Here is a 23130-nt window from a genome sequence, read left to right on the forward strand (position 1 = left end):
GGAAGTGTTCCCAGCGTCTTTGTGTTGTGGCAGTACTCTGAGGGATACTGGTAGAGCGGCTGTTCCCAGGTGGTAGAGAGCCCGGCCGGGTGACTCCCAGGTGCCCTCCCCCCCCCGAAGATTCCACAACCTTGGAACTACCCTTCACAGCGGTCGAGTGGCATTGTCGGCCACTGCTTAGCACTGTGCCCTCCGTTGGAGCATACCGGGTCCGGTGTGCATGCGGAGGACGGTTAGAAGAGCTGTGAATGGGTATCGTACTTTAACTGGTGATTCCAGTACCGGTATTCTTTGTTGTCTGTAGTTGTTTCTCTGTTTATTAAATCATCCTTAAACTCCATTTCTCTGGTCCGTCGTCTGTTGGTCCCAACCCCGAGAAAGCCAGGACGTTACAGCTATCAACATTATGATCATCACTTTCTGCATAAATCTGCTAATCCCAGAAATGTTTTCACATACCACCAATGGGAACATTGCCCGAAAAGCAGTTCAAAAACATTTGTACAAACGTTTTCATATTTTTCAGGGTTTAACAAATCAGACCCAGCCTCATATTATTATAAGGTTGTACCAACACCAGCACTGAAAAATATGTTAACAAACACCAAACAGGTTTATTCGACTACCTTTATTGCCCAATCGTCTGAACAAGGTTGTGACTTATGGAAAGAAACCATAGACTTAAAATCGGTCTGGGGTACTAGGGACTGGCAGGTGCAGGGAACAGAGGCACTATTTAGAGCATGCCTTATTCCGCAGCAAATAATATTTTTGAATGAAACCGTGCAACAAACGACCTGCCTTGGATTAGCAAAGAATAAAGATTTGACTACACCTCGGATGCCCACACCATCACACACTGAGGGTAATATAACATTGCAAGAAGAGGTTACACTAGATGACATCCTGCAATACAATAGATCAGACCCCGATTGGAAGGGATGGTTGATTTGGCCCGTGGATACCAATAACTGTCAGGAAAGATTATTGGGAAAATTAAAGGATTTAGTATCAATAGGCCAGATCCACATTATGTACAGAGACAACTCCCAGGGGTAGTGACATCATACAGTGTTGGGAAGTTATGCCTCGATTGGCTAAAGACCTCAACACTCACACAGGTGAAACAACACTTATCCTTACTTTCAGAGGATGTGGACCTATTGGATTTTTTTATTAGTTCCTAAGAAGCCACGTCACAAACGTTTCTATTATGCTGTCTACTTTTTTTTTTTTTTTTAATTTTTATTTATTTTGAGCAATTCAGTGAGGTCACAATACTTAATCAAGATTCATATTATACAGAAAAAAAAACCTTAAATCAGGAACATATACAGAGAGCCATAATCCAACATGGATAATCCATAATTTGCAGACATATAGCTAATAATAATCATTAAGATACATTACTATACCCAGTTACCAATCGGCTCCCATATTGCAGCCCCCAGTTTCTTCCTTGCCCTACCTTTGAATTTGTATAAGGCGGTTTCCAAATTGTGAATTGAGATGAGCTTAGCCCTCCAGTTAGCAAATGACGGGGGTTCAGGAGCGGCTCCGTCATGAGCACAGCGCCACCGCGCTGCCCCCCCGCACCCCCCCGCGCCGCGGCGGAATTCCCGCCGCGGCGAAGGGGTTAAAAAAGATATTGGGAAACATAATTGGAATAGCCCGAAACAGATACAGGAATTTCGGGAAAATTGACATTTTTAGGACATTACCCCTTCCATATAGAGATAGATGCAGCCTATTTAAACGCTCCAGAGTATTATTTGATGATACAATCAGTGATTCGACATTAATCCTTGGTATATCTTGAATTTTAGTAGAGATAAGCACACCTAAATACATTGCTTCTGTGGCTACCTCCATCTCTAATGGTAATCCAGCCTCCGTATGTAACACCTGTGTCTTATCCAGATTTAATTTATAGCCAGACACTGTACCGAAGTTGTTAGTAATGACCACAATTCTTTCCATAGCCTGATTCATATCCGCAGAAAGCACCGCAAGGTCGTCAGCATATGCCAAGACTTTCACTGAATATATATGCGCTTTTACCGGACAGATTTCAATATCGGCCTCCAGCCTATTTATGAGGGGGTCTATAAACAGAGCAAAGAGAAGTGGGGAGCAGGGGCACCCCTGCCGCGTGCCCCTGCTAACCATAAACCTCTGTGACTCTTCTCCCCCTAGCCGTACTATTGCATTCGGCATAAGGTACATAGACTGTATTGCTCGTATAAAGTCATTAGGAAAGGACTTCCATCTCATCACTGCCCATAAAACCTCCCAGGAGACCCTGTCGAATGCCTTTTCGGCATCCAACAGGGCCACCCCAACAGGAACCCCCGTTGCCTGTGCCCAGTCAAAGACAGATATAAGTCGCCTGACGTGATCCGTGGTCCCTCTCCCAGCTATGAATCCATGTTGTCATGGTGAAACTAAAGGGGTAATAATCCCCCCCAATCTCCTTGCCAAGCATTTCGAGTATATTTTGTTATCGGCATTTATAAGGGAGATTGGGCGGTATGAAGAGAGCTCAGAAGGATCCTTTCCCTTCTTCCTAAAGATTATTATGACTGTTTCCGACCAAGAGGCCGGGGGGGCCCCCTTACACGCAGCCTGGAAAACCGAGGTCAATAGCCCAGCTAGACTCTTCCTGAACTTAGTGTAAAACTCTAAGGGGATTGAGTCTGACCCCATCGCCTTCCCTGAGGCTAGTGACAGCATAGCTATTTCGATCTCTTCCCAAGAAATCCTTTCTACTAGTGCATCTTTATCCACCTCATCTAATCCGACAGAGCCCATTTCCTCTAAATATTGTTGCGTTCCTCTGACCGATTCTGCCGTATATAGTTTTTCATAATATTTTTTAAAAGAATCATGAATCAAGGAGGGGGTCTCTAATAGGTTCCCATCCATATCCTTAATCTTGAGAATCCTAGAGTAAACCTCCTTTTGTCGTAGCCTTTTAGCCAGGACACTCCCAACCTTTTCTCCATATTCATAAAACTCGCTTCTGTGTACTTGATACTTGGCGGCTGCTTCATCTGCATACCCTTGATATATAGTTGAGCGAAAAGCAGCAACTTCCGCATGAACCTCCCTGACCCTCCCAGCACACTTTATCTCAGAGACTAGTTTTTGCTCCAGCATAGAGAGGGCCGCCAAATCATTTAGAGATTTCAGACGGTCCTTTTTCCGCTTCCTTGCTACAAACCTTACTGTCTCGCCTCTTATGCCAGCTTTGAAAGCGTCCCAGACAATCTCCGTCCTGGCAGATCCAATATTCAGCTGAATAAACTCAGGGATCCATTTTTCCATCCAACTACAGTAATCATGATTCATCAATAACTTCCTATCAAAAGTCCATTTTCTCCCCTTAGCCATTAACCCAGCACATTCAAACTCTAATACTACTGGGCTGTGATCCGAAATTATCTTAGGGGGTACATTTATAGAGGCCCTTGAAAGTATAACATCAGAGACCAAAAAAGATCCAGTCGTGCCATCTTCTTGTGTGGGGCAGAAAAATACGTAAACCCATCTTGCCCTGGTTTTAACTCCTCCCAAACATCATACAGGCCTTGATCTTGCACCAACGCCTGCAGACTCCTAAAAGCTCTCGGTTTCCTGCCCGTATAAGATTTGGCTGTCCTCATATTTAACTGCGAATAGATATGTATGTTTAGGTCACCACAGACCAACATAGGCTGAGGATAAAGAGATAGCTCTGTATTAATTACTTGAAAATAGTCTGGATCGTCCACATTTGGTGCGTATATTGAGCACAGCGTCATGACTTGCTGTGAGATTACTACCTCCATCACAACCCATCTACCAAATGTATCCACTTTATGTTTTTTGACCTCCAAAAATCCCCTTTTAGCCAGGATTGCAACTCCTTTCTGGTTAACTGCCTGAGAAGTACAGGCCAACAGTTCAAGCCCTAGAGAGCCAAGCCAGGCCCTATTGGACCACGCTATATGCGTCTCCTGTAAAAAAAAAGCAGATCCCATGAACTTGCATAAATAATTCTAGCTAAGACGCGCCTTTTCTTAAAGTCATTCAGACCACAGATATTCAGTGTACAACAAGTTATTTTTTTTATTTTCTATTATGCTGTCTACAATGAGGTTTTCAAAATAGCACAAGAGGCCACAGAAAGATTACGAGAAATAGATCGTATAAACCTAGAGAAAGCTCTAGCAGTGGTCGACAATGGGTTAACGACACTAACCTCCAGAATATATTCACTGGTCAACATTGTATCATCTGCTATCAATGTGCTAGAACAAGATTTGTCCATATTACAACACAGGCAATCATAATTTCGTTCTATTATGTTATTAGGCAGGTCGCTGCAATCTTTGCACGCAGGCTATGTGTCTTGGCGTTTCATAAACAGCACGTGTCTGTTTTCCTCGTACAATCTGACGAAAAAACAGATAGCAATGGCACAAAGGGGAGTGAAGTATACAATGCTGCGCATTAAAAAACTGGACAGATTGTCCTTTACAGTGGCAGAGTCACCGTCCACAGAATAGTTAATCCATGGCCTTATAACTCCTCCCGTCACTTTTTATCAATTTCAATATTGCCTTGAACAAATGCAGGCAGGCAAGTAGAAAGAAATGGGTAGGGAATTCATCAAGGAATCTTGGGAATTACCGTACAGATTTCGATGCCTTAGTGGGGGAAAAAGAAGTGTTTCTAAGCGGTACAAACTGCGAGAATACTTTAAGTGGATCACTTATATGCCAAGATATAATGCTTCATGGGGCCTGTAACGGTTCAGTAGCATACCTATCCTGTCACTTAAAGGGTGCCCCAGCTGCCGTGGTCACTCCAGTGTTCGGGCTACTTTCAAATGGGAGTTACTTGATGCTGAACGATCAAGGTTGCTGTGGGATGCTTCCGAGCATCGCATATCTGGTAACTGTGAGTTTCAGAGTTAATTGCTGAATGCAAGTATTGTTTCCACCAACACATACAGTCAGGGAGGCGCTGTTATGGCCTTCACTAAATGTTTCATTAATATGGCTTGATACTTTGAGCAGAATGAATGCCATGCTTATACAGAAACCTGTGCCCTTAACCTCCGCTCGAGAGACTTTTGATCTTCAAGTAGCAAGGTCTCCGGCAGAGATACAGACACTTATACGTACAAATTGCCCTTTTCATTTCGCAGAAATTGTAAATTGTATCTTCAACATGTCTGATACAACAGGCATTGTCCACCTATTTAAGACCATAGGTTCTGGACTGTTAAGCACCTTTCAGACGGTCCTCGGAGTTATAGCAAACTTTATACACTCCGTATTTGGAAACATATTTGGAGGGCTGCCGCTGATCCTGTTTCCAATAGAAGGTATCCTGATTGTCGTTTTTCTGTTACGCAATGGATGTCCCAGTCACCAAGGAGATGAAAAGAGTACTCCTGGAGAGAAAATAACGTGATTGCATGGTACAACTTCTAGGCACACCTCGCCTAAGGGAACTAAGAGCCTCTTGTCATTTAGACCAGTCTGGATGGACTGCATCTAATCTGTCCTCCGATGCCTGTTTTGCAGAGAAGAATGCGTGTTGGATCTCTAGCTGACACTCCCATCATGTGCGCAACCGGATGTTGATGCTTTACTGGACCCGATAACGGCCCATGTTCTGCAGTGTCCACAGTGTATTCCTATGTTGATGGCGGCATTCCTAGAGCCACCACAGGTAGTATCTGCTCCTGTTGGTATGAACACCAGCTCCGCCTCTGACACCCAGGCCTTGAATGGCGCACAGGCTACCCCAGCACCGGCTGTGGACTGTACGGAAGATTATCTGTGCTCAATTGACATGATATGCGAGGTGTTACAGGGACCGCCAACTGCGGAGGCAAGCAACGAGAATGTTGCGTCTACCAGCCAGGACACGTAAACATTTGACTTATTTGTTCCATCGTGTGCTGGGAAACAATTTGACTTTTTGGAAAACAAACAGAATATTGGAACTCCATATCAAAATTGACATTCTTTTTGAGCATGCACGGCTTACAAATGCTTGAAGTAGTTCAACTTATACCAACGGACATATTAGAGCTATAGCTTGAGTGTCGATTTCCATTTTTTTCCCTTCTTTTAGAATTTTTTAGAACCTTTTTTTAACATTTTAAACGTTGTTTTTAAGCATAAAAAGTAACCAATGTTTTTTTACTATTTGCGTACCAGTATCTAGTCAGCCTAGTAGTACATTTGGAATGTAACTATGTCGTCCATTCGGAAGAGGAGTGGGTGTTATATTCCATATATGTATCATAATATAGGCCCCGGTAATCTCATTACTCTTCACCTACATTACACTTGTCACGGTTTACAGGGACTGACCTTTTACCTAGATATTACACTGCATTCAGAACTGCATTTCCCTAGTTTGAAATCTCATACATTATGCATGAGGATTCTTGGAAGCACAGCAGGACTACCACCTCCTGTATAAAATCTATGTACAAAGTTCATGCCCAATGTCATCCTTAGGCCGACACAGTAATACAGCAAGGTAGGACCCCTGGGAAGACCTATGGGTATATATGCATCACATCTTGCTAAGATAAGACAGAGGAGTCCGAGACTTTCCGGCCGACACATTGACCAGAGACGCTGAGGTTCGTGCATGCAGACACTCCAGCTCGCAGTGGTCTAACATCTCTCGCAGGGTGTCCAACTCGAGACCAGGACGGGGTTCCACGGTCTCTCACTTCAGGTAATAGGGTTGACTAAATCCTAGAGGGATTTTTGGCTTAACACCTACACACAGGCTAGTTACACTTAGGTACATCTAGTTAGGGAAGCATTGTAGGAGTACTCATCTTTTATCATGTGTTTTATATATTTGTATGTATTCATGATTACAGTAAAATGGTAGAGCTATACCATCCATTTACCTTTATCGTACTGCTAATCATTTATATCTTATACTGCCTAGCGGTTGTTTTAGCTCATCTATTTTACACCAGAATAACAACTGTTCAATAAATTCTTATTGAAAATGCCCCGCCTGTTTATTCTGTGTATTTCTCTGTGACAGACTAAGTAAGCACGAGTGACTGAGCAAAAGGTAGTATATTGTTTCCACGGTCCTGAGGAATCAGGGTTGTCATGTTCGGTGGTTGCCAAGAATTATTCTGTCCTTGGTAAGATTAGATTCTAGTGGCACTGTGAGCTAGTTGGTACAAAATGCCAACATACCCAGTGGGAGTGATCAGAGTTTGTCTGACACCAATCCTACATTGTATGTTGTTTAAACGTGAAGATCCTGTATATTTCTTATAGGAACTACACAACGCTTTCAACAGCTCATCCAGGTCAGGGAAGACCACCGCTAGGCTGCGTAGCATGTGGGGGGGGGTCAGAGTTCGGCACCCAGCCCTCGTGCCTGGAAGTGACAGACCCAGCTGGACTTCAGCAATCTTCTTAGTCCAGCCACGAAGGTCCTGCCACCTCTTGCAGCTACTGAGTCTCCAACCCCACGGGGCGCACCTTCCGGCCGATGGTCCTCCACATCATGGCCTTCTCATGGGAGTTGACCTGTAAGGATGACATGGTGACAGAACCTTACTTCACATGGAACATGTTTCTGAGTCAGACACTTGCACACATAGGTCATGGGCAGATTGGCAACAATGTCTAAGGGGTAGGCAATTGGCATGATGTGCAGTTATCATTTGTTCAATGATAACTCCATCCCATGAGAACAGTGGTAAGATGTGTACCCCAGTACACACACTTCTACAGCAGTGTACCTGCCTAGTACAGTTATCTACACACTTTTACACTTACAAAAACCAGTTTACATACTTGCCTATGAGATTCCTAATATTAGTAGTGCATGGTAATTGCACATGTCCAATGAAAATGCAGTGTGATCCTCGCTCATCTGCTCCTCTGGTTTGCCATCCAGCTGGCTGTACAGTGGCAGGAGTGGGTCCAGCAGGGCCTGGTTCTTCCCCTCTGTGAAAGCTGGGGCCCTGACCACTGTACGTGCCATAGTAGCTCCCAGAGGATGTGCACACAGCAGCAGAGAGATGGGGAGGTGTAGGAATGATGCAGGTCGTGCAGGCAAGTGAAGTCTCTAGGGAACAGACAGACTTCTGTACAAACAGCAGAGGCAGTCTTAATTCCTTGCATCCAAAGTGATAGGTTTGCGTTGACCGCATTTTCCGAATCGGTCCAATGCATTACATTGCTTGCAGACGACACGCCTACCACGACGTTCAAAAACTCATCATCGGATCGCAAGTGACTTTGATACTTTGGTGATGGTTGGTTACCAGTCAGTTTCCACACAATGAGGACACAATCCGAAACGCGTGTCTCTCACCATAACAACTTGCAGCCAATAGCTGTGTCTGGATCGGTTCGGATGCAGCTACCGTGTCCTTGGAATACTCATCCGCGTCTGTCACCATTACAACTTGCAGCCGATCGCTGTGTCTGAATCAGTTAGGATGCTTCTACCATGTCCTTTGGATAATCAGTCAGGAGGGCAGACACTTCTGTGATTGTTGTATTTATGTGCATTACATGTGTGGATGCTGTTATTTCTTAATGAAATGGACCTTTAAGTGAATAGCTCACACATGAGGAGCTAACCTTGAGGGGCACATGACACTGATTTAGAGGCTAATACCAACATGATGCAAAAGTAATCCATTTAGCCTCCTAGGATTGGTCACAGTGCCAATGACTTTTTAGGTCTCGCGCCTAGCGTTGCAGTGCGCAACACTGCTCGCGCAGCGAGAGACCTCTTGTAGGGGGTTTCAAAACAGATCTAGGAATCGCACACGCTTGTGCGTGTGCTTTTCTTTTTGGCCCACGCTATTGGCCTTTGCGTGTGTCTTTTTATAAAAGACAACACGCAATTGGCCAAAGGCGGGCGCATTGCTCCGCCCACAACCTATTGGTGTCTGTTACCCGCACGGCCGACATCTGTTTTGCATTATCGTGCCCGATAATGCAAAACAGATGGTTCGCTGTGGCGCGCGCGAGCACACCACTTGCGTGCTTGTTTTTCAATTATTTTTAATCTCGCCCCCCTTGCTCTTTCCTCTTTTTTTCCTGATAAGCTCGGTTGCTGTGCGCCTGAGAAAATGGCAAACTGCAAGCAGTAAGGTTGCCTTGCATCCTGTCAACCCCAGGCTCAGATTTTTATCAGAGCATGACAGAACTGAACCGTACACTCCGCACAAAGCTCTGCAGACGAGTCGCTTCCGACGCGCTGCAACAAGAAATGCCCGAAAACACTCTTGTTTCTTTATTTTCTAAGACTGCGTTTAAATGTTCCTTTACTGGCAGAGCACGCGTCGGTGCTGATTTAATTAACCGATGTCTTTACGGTTTTGTGATTCATTTAATGTGGGTGAAGGATGAGGGACTGAACAACCTGGATTCTGAATTTCAAACATGCCACCAGAGGTCAGGCAAAAATAGGCGAGCGCAGTGTTCCAGTATAATGTGCAGCCAAGCAACCTCAGCATTACAGGAGACCTGGCCACGAAAAGAAGAACGCCGAAGCGCTGAGCAGGCAGGAAACAAAATGTTAATAAAACTGAATAACCCTTTCATCCCCTTCCTTATTCTGCGACGTAATGCACAATGATCGGGCTCCTGTGCAGAATGTGGTGAGGGGCCCGAGTCTCCCATGTCTCACCGACATTTATAGACAACGGGCTGAATGGGGGCCCTCTGGGTGGCGGGGAGATGATCGGGCTCCTGAGATGATCGGGCTCCTGTGCAGAATGTGGTGAGGGGCCCGAGTCTCCCATGTCTCACCGACATTTATAGACAACGGGCTGAATGGGGGCCCTCTGGGTGGCGGGGAGAGGGGTGCTGCACTGAAGGGGGCCTATGTTTTGCCCCCTCTCGTTACCTGTTCGCATGTGCCTAGCATACATTAATATCCATTACAAATCACATCAAAATTCTAGTCAGGCCTACCTTGTTTATTTTTATTTTATTGTATAGTGGGTAGGAGCCCTAAGGTGGCCTAGTGCTTCTAAGAATAAATAGTTTATTGGCGCTGTTCAAAGGTAGAACAAGGACTCTTGTTTAAAAGATAGGAGAGTATGATGCATTTTTCCCCAGAGGTGTACCGCATGTTTTTAGTGATGTGGAGGGGAACTTGGCTTACCAGAACTATGTGCACCTACGTCATGAGGGGATCACCATAAGCAGGTAACCTTACATCTCTCCAGTTACATTACCTCTATAAAGCAGAATGCAGTTTGGTAGCACCTTGATTTATGTGCTTTATTTATGAAAGTTTTTTTAAAATTACATCGCACAAACTTTGCCCCGAGCGTGGTGTAGTTGATGTGCTTATTTGTTCACGCTACTGTGGGCACTCATTACCCCCTGCAAGGCTTTCCCACATTCATCTATTTGTCTTTTGGGTGCTTTATTTTATTTTAAATTTACATCACGTGAACTCCGCCTCAAGGGATTGCAGCGCTTTTTCAACTCTTTCATGGGATCACCCACACGTAACTTGTTCTGCTTCACGGGGTTATTGCTCAATGGAGCGTCCGCCTTTTATATGTGACAAGGTTCTTCTCGAAGCCTCCGTGCCGTACATTGAGTACTTGGCATGCCCGCACAGCTTTTGTTTTGAGTTGTCGGTTTTGCAAAACGAGCTGGTACCTCTGTGTGCTTGTATCTCATTGCGTGCTTACACCTGAGCGCCATTTACTGGCAATCTCCCATCCTTGCGATGCATTTTCTTGTTTAATCTATATTGAATTAATTGCCTGTTGTTGTGGCCATCTCAAAATTAGCCAGACAGTGCCACCTTGTGGCAGACCGTCACAAGCAGGTGTTGTCAATTAAATGCCGGTGCCCCTTTTCTAGAAACATCTGGATTAACCGCTGTATGGAAAATATTTGATTCCCTCAATTGATTCTTGACATTATCTATTTGATAAACGTTCCCTTTATGCCGTATTTGTCTGTGGGACCCGGTTCTATGTAGTTTGCATTAGTGAGCAATTAATGGCCCAGATCAGAAGGCATGGCTGTGCAAAAAGGAAAAATACTTCAGATAAGCATGAATAGTAGGCAATAGAATTAAAATCTAAAAAAGGCATCAAAACCCTTCATCAGAATAATGTAATTATTGGTTGCTGAGCTTTCATAGAAAATACCTGCAAATCTAAGTGAACTTAAATTGGAATTCTGGTATACCGTGAAACTTCATGCAACTGGATCGGTTATTAATTTTCTTTATAGACCGAACACGCTTAGAAATTCCTTGCTGTAATGAGAGACCTATTGCATTGCAAATGCTTGTTGTTGATGTACAAGTGAATTCCTTACAAATTCATTGCGTTTGGGGACTGTGTGACCCATTGTACCATCGGTGTGATTTCAGACTGTAAATCATGGATAAAGCATTTACCTTTGGATGAGTAGCCCGTGACATCATTCAGCCACATCGGCTTGTGTTTGTAATGTGAATTACTAGTGTATTGTTGCGTCCCAGACTTAAGTGGATGATGATGTTACATATATTTGTAACTCCAAAATTGTAAATGTTTTGTGTATGTGATTGTATGTGTGATGCAGACATTATAACAAGACAGTGTATACCCTGTGACAGTGGTGTGCATGATTCACATTGTGAGACGCTGTTTATCAGGTGTCACACTTCTCTGGCATTACATGATCCTATTGTGTAAACCTTTTAATCATGTAATTGTTTCACAAACCTAAATTTTGGCTTATTTTGTGGGGAGTTGTGGAGTATGTGATGCTTGATCAGATGAATGGTGATAGACACTTGAGATGTTTAAACTACAGCACTCTAATTGCTGTATCACCATACCTTGGTAACATGTCTGGGAAGGGTACTAATGCTGTGATATGTATCTATGGTAAGCCTTTTTCATTGAAATGTGTATTTCCAAAGTTATGTAGCTTTAGTTATGTTCAGATTTCATGTTCTGTTTGTCTCAATGCATGCTACTTTGTACAGTGTGACCTAACACCAACTGTGTTTACACTCTACACATAGGTATTGCAGGTGACCTCCAGTGTACAGGCCCTTTCTAGACCATGGAAGAACGTGATGTGATCGGGATATATTAGGTTACCAGGTTAATAATTGAACAATTGTCTGAGCATTTGTCACCTCATTTGCAGCCTGGTCGCACATATCCAACTGCACTGACGCCCAAAGCGAAGGTTATGGCAGCATTACATTTCTTTGCCACAGGTTCATTCCAATATACAGTGGCAACATCTGGTGGAATGTCACAAACCATGTGCAGCCATGTCCTTTGTGATGTTTTGGTGGCATTGCTCTGTTACCTGGCCCAGTACATACAGAGAGTTGTCAGACATAAAGGGGGAATTCTATGCCTTTGGACAGATACCCCATGTCATTGGCTCTATTGATGGAACCCACATTGCAATGGTCCCACCAGAGGCAAATAAGGTGGTATATCACAACAGCAAACATTACCACTCCATCAATGTTCAGGTGGTATGTTGGCCTTACAAGTCCATCTCCCAAGACTGTGCACGTTTCCCTGGCTCCGCACATGATGCATATATCATGAGGAACAGCGTCATCCCCCATTTGATGTCTCAGCTGCAACCTGACCGTGCCTGGCTTGTTGGTAGGTGATGTGGCATGTGTATGTTGTGGTTTGAGTTGATTGTATGTCAGATAGGGCTCTGTTATCTGACAGCTGAATCTTTTTTCAGTGTTAAATGTAAGAAACTCTGGGTACCCCAACCAGCCTTGGTTACAGAAACCACTCGGTAACCCAGTCACCCCTGCAGAAGTGCCGTTTAATGAGGCCCATGGTAGGACCCGGCGAGTCGTATAGCGGACTTTTCGCCTTCTGAAGACAAGATTCCACTGTCTGAATTGGACGGGAGGATCTTTCCAATATGCCCCATTGAAGGTGTGCAAGATCATCGCAGCTTGCTGCATGCTCCACACCTCACTATATGGACGGAAATACCTCTCATACAGGATGATGGAGACCAGCAGCTGCCAGAGAGAGGATTTTGGACTGGGGCATGAGGACAGTGGTGATGATGATGATGGCATGGATTTGAGACAACAGCTTATCCACAACTCTTTCACATTAGTGTGTAAGTATGCAATGAGAAGAGGGGACTACCCCAAATTGTTTATTGTTGTGTTGCTGGTGTGCACATTGCACATACACCAGTATGCTTGTGAGTGTCTGGAAACTGTCCTGAGGTTTTTTGTGAGATGGGTTTCTGAAATGGACAACTTAACATGTACAGTGTTAGCGTGAGTCCTACTTGACCTACCTTAGTTCTGGGTTCCTGACTCGGTTCTATGTATCTCCTTACCAGAGTACTTTGCTATGTCAACTGCAGAGTTGTGACCTCACCAGACCCGTGATGTTGTGACATACACCAACATTGAACTGTGGAAATCCCTGGCACACACTTCTTTTGAACTGATGGTCATTTATCTTTACCTATGGTCCACATTGGGGTGTGCCTTGTCTGTTATTCTGAAACAAAACATATTCCATGATGATCCGGTTTGCTGACAATGATTGTTGATTGTGCTTGCAAATGGTGCTAATTTTTTAGGCAATAGACTTCCATTGAATCTGTACCATCTACTACAGGTTGTGTGATAATCGGGTTGTGTCTATCTATCATGCTGTGACAAAGTACATTTACTGACAAGCCAGTAGTTCACATTTTTGAAGTGATTTGTCACCAATGTTGTTGACACTTTCGTCTTTGTGATTTTGTGCATCACTTCAATTAGTAGATTTGGGATTCAAAGACATAACATGAGCAAGTATTTTGTGCAAAGTGATTCATTTTAGTGCATGACATAATGATATCATTCCACATAATGGTGGAGTGCTCCACAAAAAACTAAAAAACAAGGTGCAGATAGGAGTTGGTAGTGTTTGCAGATGAAGTCTTCTAAACTAGATCCACAGTTATTTGAGTCCATAATCCAACTTAGACCCTCCAGCCAATGTGGGACAGTTCAATGATAGTAAACAAAGTGAACGCTTGGCACACAATGGAGAATATCAAGAGCAGGTTGTCACTTCCTGGGGGTGATGCATAGCCATCTGTCTCTCAAGGATTCTGCTCCGGACGACCCTTCCCACGTTTTGCGGGCGGACCCTCATGTGCAGGCAGCAGTGCTGGGGGCTCTCCGCCAGAGTTCACATCGCTCCCTGTGGCTGGTGCAGATGTTGATGTACAGGATGTTGTGGGCACACAGGGTGATGTGGACATGTTGGCAATCTGGCGGAGGCAGGCGACAATGTCCCTGTGTACCGCAATCATGTCATCCATTTTAGACATGAACATGTCCAGTCGTTGGTTCTGAGCTGCCTGCTGATGTTCAATGTATCTGAGGATCTCAGCGACCTGGCCAAAATATCCTTGGCAACCCTCACATGCGTGGAGGATCCTGGAGAGGTTTGGGTGCTCCTCATCAGCAGCACCAACTGCATGATGGTGCAGTTCCCCACGGCCCCTTCCACCACTCCTACCCACCCGAGCAGGACCAGTTGGTGCTGGCACAGTCAACACTGAGCCTCCTTCATTGTTGATACGGGTGTTGTTGTCTGCCAACTCCAGAGTGCGCTGTATTGCTGTGCTGTCGGTGGTCTCCCGGGCTGCTGTGTCCGTGAGGGTAGGGGTCAGCTGGGTGTTGTCAGCTGAGGCGGGAGTGGTCGCAGAGGATCCTGATGTCGCTGCTGATGTGGGGTGACCCAAACCTGATGGGCCAGGCCGTTCCTCGTCGTCCGAAGATGCATGAGAGACATCGACGCGGGAGAACATCTGGTCGACCAGAGTCTGGGACTGGCTGTCCTGGTTGGTTCCAGTGGTGTTCCCAGCTAGCCCTGTGGGTACAGAAATAACACAATGATTGATGTGAATGTCCACTGCCCCTCAAATCATATGCATTACATAAGCTACTGAACCTAATGATGAGTTAATGTAGATAGATTGGCTTTCTTCATCCATGATACTGGCCTATTTTCTTTTAGAACAATGCATTTCGGACAAGATGGTGATTGATAGAACTGTCCAACTATGTGCATAAATGGACATGTGTTTAGTTCACATTACATGTCTAAAGACATTGACTGGTTCCTGACACCCTTGGAATGACACAGGTGGGTTGGTGTTGTCCACATCTTTACTTTCACTGTGAGATACGAACCCTTTCTCTCCCAATGTAGGTATTTTTTGGGCCTGTGTACTGGGCTTAGTGCATGTCTTCACCAGTCCCATTGGTGTGGCTGTCTATACACTCACAGTCTGTTAATTTACCCAGAAATGTGTGGGAAGGGTGTGAGTGAGGTGCTTCTTGTTCTCATCTTATTATACATGTGAATGGCTGTGAGGAACAACATGTGTGACTGCTTAGCTTTGTGCCTGTCAGATCATGTATTTTGTACATTGACTCCATAGTCAGATGAGTTCACAAACTCTGCTTTCTGCTATTTTGTGGCAAAGAACTATGATAAACTGAGGTTTGAGTGCTTGGGCTCTAATTGTGAATCTTAAATCCCTCCTCACACCCAGACCCATCAGTAAAAGTGTTGTCCAGACAATGTTGGTAAGTGTACTTGCAAGATATTTGTCACTGGTGGCTGGTGTTTGTGGCCCCAAAGGCAAATGTGGCAGTTGTGATTAGTTCAGACAGCAGTCCCCAGTGTCTGCCATCTTACTAGTACACATTAACTCATTGTGAGGTAGACATAGCCCAGATAAAACGGTTGTGCTGTGTGTTTGTGTAGGAGGGTTTGCTGTTCTTCCGACTCCTGTCAGGGTCCTACATACACCTTCCTGCCCAGTGCAAACAGCCCAACAGGACTTAAGCTTACCTCACAGTGTGTCTGAATGTCCCTGCAGGCTACCTGACACTGAGCACTAGTGTCTGACTTTACAACAACTCCCCTCATGGCCTGGTGCTTCAAACACCAGTCTCCAGTGTCGGCCATTTTGTTGTTACATTTCCACTCACTGTCAGGTAAGCATGGTTCATAGTGGGCTTGTAGGGCTGGGTGGGAGGATGAGTGTTTGCAATGGCCATATCTCTCACCAGGCCCTGTACTACACACAATCTTTCACAATCAGCACCCTTGTAACTATGCTTTCCTTCGAGTGAGTGGATATGTACTGACAAAGATGGCCGACACTGGTGCTTTGAACACAAGTCCCTGTTGGTATTTATGGAAAAGGCAGACACCAGTGCTTATTGTCATGCATTCTGCTAGTAAATGTCGAAACACTATGGGTAAGCTTAGTTCCTATTGGGCTGTTTGTGGTGGGTAGGAAGGTGTATGTTGGACAGTGCCTGAGGTGAGTTGTAGCTTTTCAAATACTCCTCCTCCCATCGAGCCCAGCTAACTCTTCTGAGACTATGGCTAACTGGCAGTGAGGGGAAGTGTACTAGCAAGGATGCCAACACTGGTGCATAGTGTTAAACTTGAATCCAAATCCCAACAAGGCCTTATGCCCCAAACACCATGCACTAGTGTTAGGCATCTTGCTAGTGCACTTCCATTCACTGTCAGGTAGCCATAGGCTCAGATGATGTGGCTGTGCTGGGTGGGTGTAGGAGTGTTTGCCATTACTCCCACCAGGCTCTGTCCTTCACACACTCTTCCCACCCAGAGACAGCTGACCACACTGCAGAATGGTTTCCTAACAGTGATTGGAAATGTATTATCAAGATATGTGACACTTGTGCCTGGTGTCTGATTTGGCCACACATGCCAACAGGACCTTGCGGTCTACACAGCAGTCCCCAGTGTCATCTATTTTACCAGTACATATCCACTTACTGTCCGGTAAGCTTAGTTCCAGGTGGGCAAGTTGTGCTGTTTGGAATCAGTAGTGTGTGCACTGAGTACATCTCCCATCAGGCCCTGACCTCCACATACCTTCCCAGCCAACCCACACAGACCACCTGGAAATATGCCTACCTCACAGTGAGTGGCAATGTAGTAACAAGATGTCTGACACTGGTGCCTGTTGTGAGACCACAAATCCCTTCGTGGCCTTGTGCTATAAACCCCAGTGTCAGCCATTTTGTCAGTACATTTACACTCACTGTCAGGTGAGCAGAGTTCCAGGTTGGCTGTTTGTGCTGGGTGGATAGTGTGTGTGTGTAGAACAAGGCTTGCTGGGAAATGTAGTCAGGGCTAACACTCCTTCTCCCACCCAGCCTAAACAGCCCACCAGGAAACATGCTTAACTGGCAGTGAGTGAAAATGGCTGACACTGGTGCCTGTTGTTTGACTTGACTGCAACACCCAACAAGGCCTTCTGCTCCAGACACCATGCGGCAGTGTCAGCCATCTTGCTAGTCCACTTCCCATCACTGAAGGGTATTAATAAGCCCAGAGGAGTTACCTGGGATGGATAGGAGGAAGAGTATATGCAATGGCTACAACTCGCATCAGGCCCTGTCCTACGTACAACGCCCACCCAGCTCAAAAAACCCGGATTGTACAATGCTTACCTCACAGTGGTGCAAAATGTTCCAGCAGGATGTCTGACACTGGTTCCTGTTGTTTGACTTTACTGCAATACACATCAAGGCCTTCTGCTCCAGACACAATGCAGCAGTGTCAGCCATCTTGGCAGCACATTGACACTCACTGTCAGGAAAGCAGAGTCCCAGGTGAGCTATTTGGGATGGGTATGAAGGTATGTGGAGGCCAGAGCCTGATGGGAGATGTAGTCAGGGCAAACACTCCTCCCAACCAGCACAACCAGCTAATCTGAGCCAATGGCTACCTGAGAGTGAATGGAGGTGTACTAACAAGATGGCTGACACAGTTGCATGATGTTTGGTGCACAGGGCCATGATGAGAGTTGGCTTCAACTTCAACGCCATACAGCAGTGTCAACCATCTTGCCAGTACACTTCCCCTCACCGTGAGGTAAGCATAGGCACAGAGGAGTTAGCAGAGCTGGGTGTGACGATGAGTATTTGCAATGGCTTCAAGTCTAATCGTGCCTTGTCCCACACACACCTTCCCACCCAGCAGCATAAGCCTACCAGAAACTCTGCTTCCCTGACAGCAAGTGTGAATGTACTTGCAAGTTGTCTGACAGTGAATACTGGTGCCTATTTGTATACAACTCCCAGCAGAGCATAGTAGTCCAGACCCCAGTCTCCAGTGTTAGCCATTTTGTCAGCACATTTCTGCTCTCTATCAGGCAAGCATGGTTCCTGGTTGGCTGTTTGTGCTGGTTTTGAGGAGGGGTGTTTGCCCTGAATACACCTCCCATCAGGCTCTGCCCTCCACACACCTTCCTACCCATCCTAAATATCTTACCTCAGACTCTGCTTTCCTGACAGTGAGTGGCAATGTGCTGCCGAGTTGTCCGACACTGGTGACTGATGTCTGATTTGTCCAAAACTCCCATCAGTGCCTTGAGCTCCAAACATAAGTCTGCACTGCCAGAAATCTTGCCAGTACCTTCTCATTGACTGTCAGGGAAGCTCAGTTCTATGTGAGCTTGTTGGTCTGGGTGTGAGGAAGACTTCAACGCCCATCATGCCCTGTTCTCCACACACCTTCCCAGCCAGCACAAATAGCGGACCCGGGACTATGCTGTCCCTGATAGTGAGTGGAAATGTACTGGCAAGATGGCTGACATTGGCAACTGGTGTTTGGAGCACAAGGCCAAGATCTGATTTATAGTCAACTCTGACACCAGGCAGCAGTGTCGGACATCTTGATAGTGCACTATCCCTCATTGTCTGATCACCACTATCTGGTGTGCTGTTTGAGCTGTGTGGGAAGGTGTGTGTGTGGGCCCAGCCCCGATGAGAGTTGTAGTGACAGCAAACACTCCTCCTCTCACCCAGCCCAAATAGCTCATCTGGGACTATGGGTATCTGACAGTCTGGGGAAGTGTACTTGCAAGATGGCTGACACAGCTACATGGTGTTGGACTTGGAGCCATCTCCCATCAAGACCCTGTGCACCAAACATCATGGAACTGTGTCCCCAATCTTGTTGGTACACTTCCATTCACTGTCAGGTAGACATAGGCCCAGGTGAGCTGTTTGTGCCATTACATCTCCATTCAGGATCTGTCCTATACACACCTTCCCAACCAGGCCACCAGGAAGAGTGGTGTCCTGACAATGAGGGAAAGTGTGCTAGCAAGATGTGTGACACGTGTGCCTGGTATCGGAGTTGACCACAACTCCCGTCATGGCCTTGTGCTCCTCACACCAGTCCCCAGTGTCAGCCCTCTTGCCAGTACATTTGCACTCACCATCAGGGATGTCACCGTCCCAGTTGTACTGTTTGAGCTGTGAAGGTGGGTGTGTGTAGGACAGGGCTTGATGGGAGATGTGGTCAGTGCAAATACGTTTCTTCCCACACAGCCCAAACAGCTAAGCCTTCCCCATTGGCTACTTGACAGTGGATGTAAGTATACTATCAAGATGTCTGACACTGGTGCCTGTTGATGACTTGAATGCAACACCCATCAGAGCCTTGTGCTCCAAAGACCAGACCCCAGTGTCAGCCATCTTGCTAGTACTTTTCCACTCACTGTGAGGAAAGCATATTTCCAGGTGGGCTTGTTGGGATGTGTGTGATGAGGAGTGTTTGCTGTGACTACAACTCCCATCAGGCCTGTGCCCACACCCACCTTCTAAGCCATCCCAAACAGCCTACCTGAGACTCAGCTTTCCTGAGAGTGAGTAACAATGTGCTGGCAAGATGGCTGACAATGGTTTTTGCAGCCCTGCCAAGTACCACGCATCAGGTGTTAGACTAACGCATTTCAGTGCGGTGGTCCGCATCACCGCACTGGAATGGAAAGTCACGCATTATAGTGCCTCTCACAGTTGTCGAGCAGATCACCTATAATGTATGCACCAAGCTGAAAGGTAAGAGCGTGCGCGATGCTCCTGGTATGTTATGGGGCTGGCTGGGCTCGCCTGCGCTCGTGTTGGTTACTGCTACAATGTAAGACAACCTCACAATACTGAGTGGCACGATAACTGACGTTGGGAGTCACTGTCAGTGCGCCCAATGGCTATTGTGGAGACAGCGTGAGTGTCTTACAGTTGTCAGACTCGTTTTAATATGTGCGTTGTATGCTGCTACCAAACGGGGGTATTTACTAGTTAATCAGTTGCTGCAGAACTTTGAGATAGCTTTTCCTTGGCCGGAACATTTATCATAAGCCTTGCCTGGGAAATAGCCTTTAAAAACCTACTTGTCGCCACAAATTCCTCAGTTGACCTCAGCGAGAAACCTTTACACTGTTACTCTCCTCGGTGTCATGAGGCCCGCAAGGTAGAGGAAAGAGAATCCCGCAGGCTGTGGCCTTGATAGGCCTTGCCTGGTGAGTGCGCTGGGTATTGGAAGGTAGTAGATGTGCCCCGGGCAGAACTGCCAGTCCATGCAGGTGCCCCGGAGACTCTCTATAGACCGTAACATGGAAGGAGAGGCGGCTGAACCAGTGATCAGCTCCCATGCTGAAGTAAGTAGGACGTGCGCAGACGAGAGCTGACATAACACTGCAACATATGCTCTGCGTAATGGCAGCGCAGCTCAGCGGGTCGCTCTAACCACCGCGGCAGTGCTGTTTTATATGGAGTTGGACTTGATGCCGGCCCTACAACCACTGACGGCGGCTGACTTGCAGTCGTGAGCCAGATTCACCCGGACCAGGCAGATGGCGTTGGTTACCCTGCTGGAGTACAAGTCGCTGCGGGCTGGCCATGATGGGCCCGCCTGTTGCCACAAGAACTTCAACCAACGAATTCAGTGCCTGAAAGAGAGTGTCACTGAACCCCTATATTAATCTTGAGTAAACACTTGTGCTGTCGGCCAGCAAATATAATAAAGAATCAAAGTAGCAGTTTGGTTTTTAAATTTCACAAAATGCTTGTTTACTGGCTGCATATTTTTCTGGTGCTTTGCAGCAGTTACATTTTTAGAGTTTCTCGTTGCTTAAAATGGGTGTAGTTTTTGATATTCATATATTTCCCTTGTCTTCATTGCTTGATTCAGCTCACGCAAAAGTGTCACTCATAGTCATTAAAATATCACTCATTATTACTATAAAATTATGAAAATGTCACACATAGCAATCTGAAACCTTGGCAGCTATGTGACTGGACCACAACTCCCATCAAGGCCTTGTGCTCCACACAGCAGTCACCAGTGTTGGCCATTTTGCCATTACTTTTCCCACTCACTGCCAGGAAAGCAGAGTTCCAGTGGGGCTGTTTGGGTTGAGTGAGAGGAGGAGTGTTTGCTGTGACTACAACTCCCATCAAGCCTGTTCCCACACCCACCTTCCCAAACTGCCTACCTGTGACTCAGCGTTCATGAGAGTGAGTGGAAATGTACTGGCAAGATGGCTGACACTGGTGCCTTGTGTCTGACTTGACCACAACTCCCATCAAGGCCTTGTGCTCCAAACAGCAGTCACCAGTGTCAGGCATCTGCCAGTACTTTTCCATTCACTGTCAGGAAAGCAGAGTTCTAGTAGGGCTGTGTGGGTTGTGTGTGAGGAGGAGTGTTTGCTGTGAGTACAACTTCCATCAGGCCTGTGCCCACATCCACCATCCCAGCCATTCCAAACAGCCTACCTGTGACTCAGCTTTCCTGGGAGTGTGTGAAAACTGTGCTGGTAAGATGGCTGACACTGTTGATTGGTGTTTGGAGCACAGAGCCTTGCTGTGAGTTTGTGAGAAGCATGTACATGGTAATAGTTTTATGCATTTTCAATTTCATTGCAGGTATGTTGTTTTTCAATTTACATACACATCACATGCTCATTGATTCTAGTCTTTTATATACATTAAAAGTTATTTGTTTAACTGTATCCTTTACAGTGATGTCTATAGAGGTTTAATTGGTAACGTAATTGGAATGTGGAGTGGGTACTTACCAGACTCTGGTGCCTCTATGAGTCCATGGACGCTCTCCGGCGTAAGAATGGCACACACCTTCTCCTCCCAGGAAGTGAAGTGCACAGGTGATGCAGGAGGGCCACCACCAGTCTGCTGGCTTTGGGCATGTTCCCTGGCCAGCAGTTTCCTGACCCTCCTTCGCACATCATAGTACCTGTTCTTGAGATCATCCATTGTGCGCAGGCAAGGTGCTTCAGCGTTCACCTTGTTGACTATCCTGCCCCACATCCTATTTCTCTGGGACAGGGGGGTCTCTCGGGCTTGGTAACCAAATAACTGTGGCTCTACTCTGACTATTTCATCTACAAGCACTTCCAACTCCTTCTCTGTGAACCTTAGCTGCTTCCTTGGGGCCATGGTGAGTGTGAAAGTGAGTGTGAATAAGAAAGAGTGTGTGTTTGTGAGTCGTTTTAACCAAACAAAAGTCTGTGCAGGTTGTGTGGTGGGTGAAGTGTGAGTGTATGAGGTAGAGAGCAGTGAATGTGTGGCAAATCCAATGAGCTAGCAGCAGTTGTGTTGTAGCAAAGGATCATGGTCATGTTTTTGGCCCTTTTTTATTGGTGGATTGTGGGTGTGGCTAATTTTATGAACTTTTTTTTAAATTTGTCATTGCCAATGCTTGTTTTGGCATGTGCCACTTGCAATTTGTTGCACAAATTGACACGGTTCCGAAACCGCGTCGGACGCATCGTCATCTGGTCGTGGGTTAAACCGAGTCTGATTCGTAACCGGAATGCTATTTATCCTTCAGCGTTTCCAAACGAGTCATTGCATCAGGTTTGTTTCTGGTCGGACAGATTGCGTGGAAGTTTAACATGCAATGCATCGTAATCCGTCATTCAGGAAGCTTGTGGTGGAGTCGTTCAGAAAGCATTCCAGAACCAATTTGGTTAGAATGCTTTCTGGACGAGATCGTGTAATCGGCCCCTGAGTTGTGAGAAGAGATTCTTGGAGCCTGCCTTTTGCTAATAAGAGTCAGAATAAATACACAGCCAAACAAAAACAATTTTAATTATTTTAAATTCTGTACGCTATAAACAAATTATTCAGATCAAATGTATAAACCTTGCAACTATGTGCATTAAGTAAACTAAGAAGCGGAAAACAAGTGTTTTAGTGTCACTGTGAAACATAAGAATATAAGCAAATTTA

General features: G+C 45.8%; 1 protein-coding gene across 1 annotated transcript; it reads right to left on the reverse strand.

Annotated features, from left to right (window-relative positions):
- Nucleotides 1-13846: 13846 nt before the first annotated feature.
- On the reverse strand, nucleotides 13847-22753 carry LOC146810398 (uncharacterized). The gene is made up of 2 exons (XM_085614423.1): nucleotides 21957-22753; nucleotides 13847-14908 (listed from the first exon to the last, which is right to left on the reverse strand). The coding sequence occupies exons 1-2, from the start codon at nucleotides 22333-22335 to the stop codon at nucleotides 14133-14135; spliced, it is 1155 nt and encodes a 384-aa protein (XP_085470549.1). The 5' UTR covers nucleotides 22336-22753; the 3' UTR covers nucleotides 13847-14132.
- Between the last annotated feature and the right edge of the window lie 377 nt (nucleotides 22754-23130).

This window comes from Triturus cristatus, chromosome 7 (assembly GCF_964204655.1).
Source record: "Triturus cristatus chromosome 7, aTriCri1.1, whole genome shotgun sequence".
NCBI classification, from domain to species: Eukaryota; Metazoa; Chordata; class Amphibia; order Caudata; family Salamandridae; genus Triturus; species Triturus cristatus.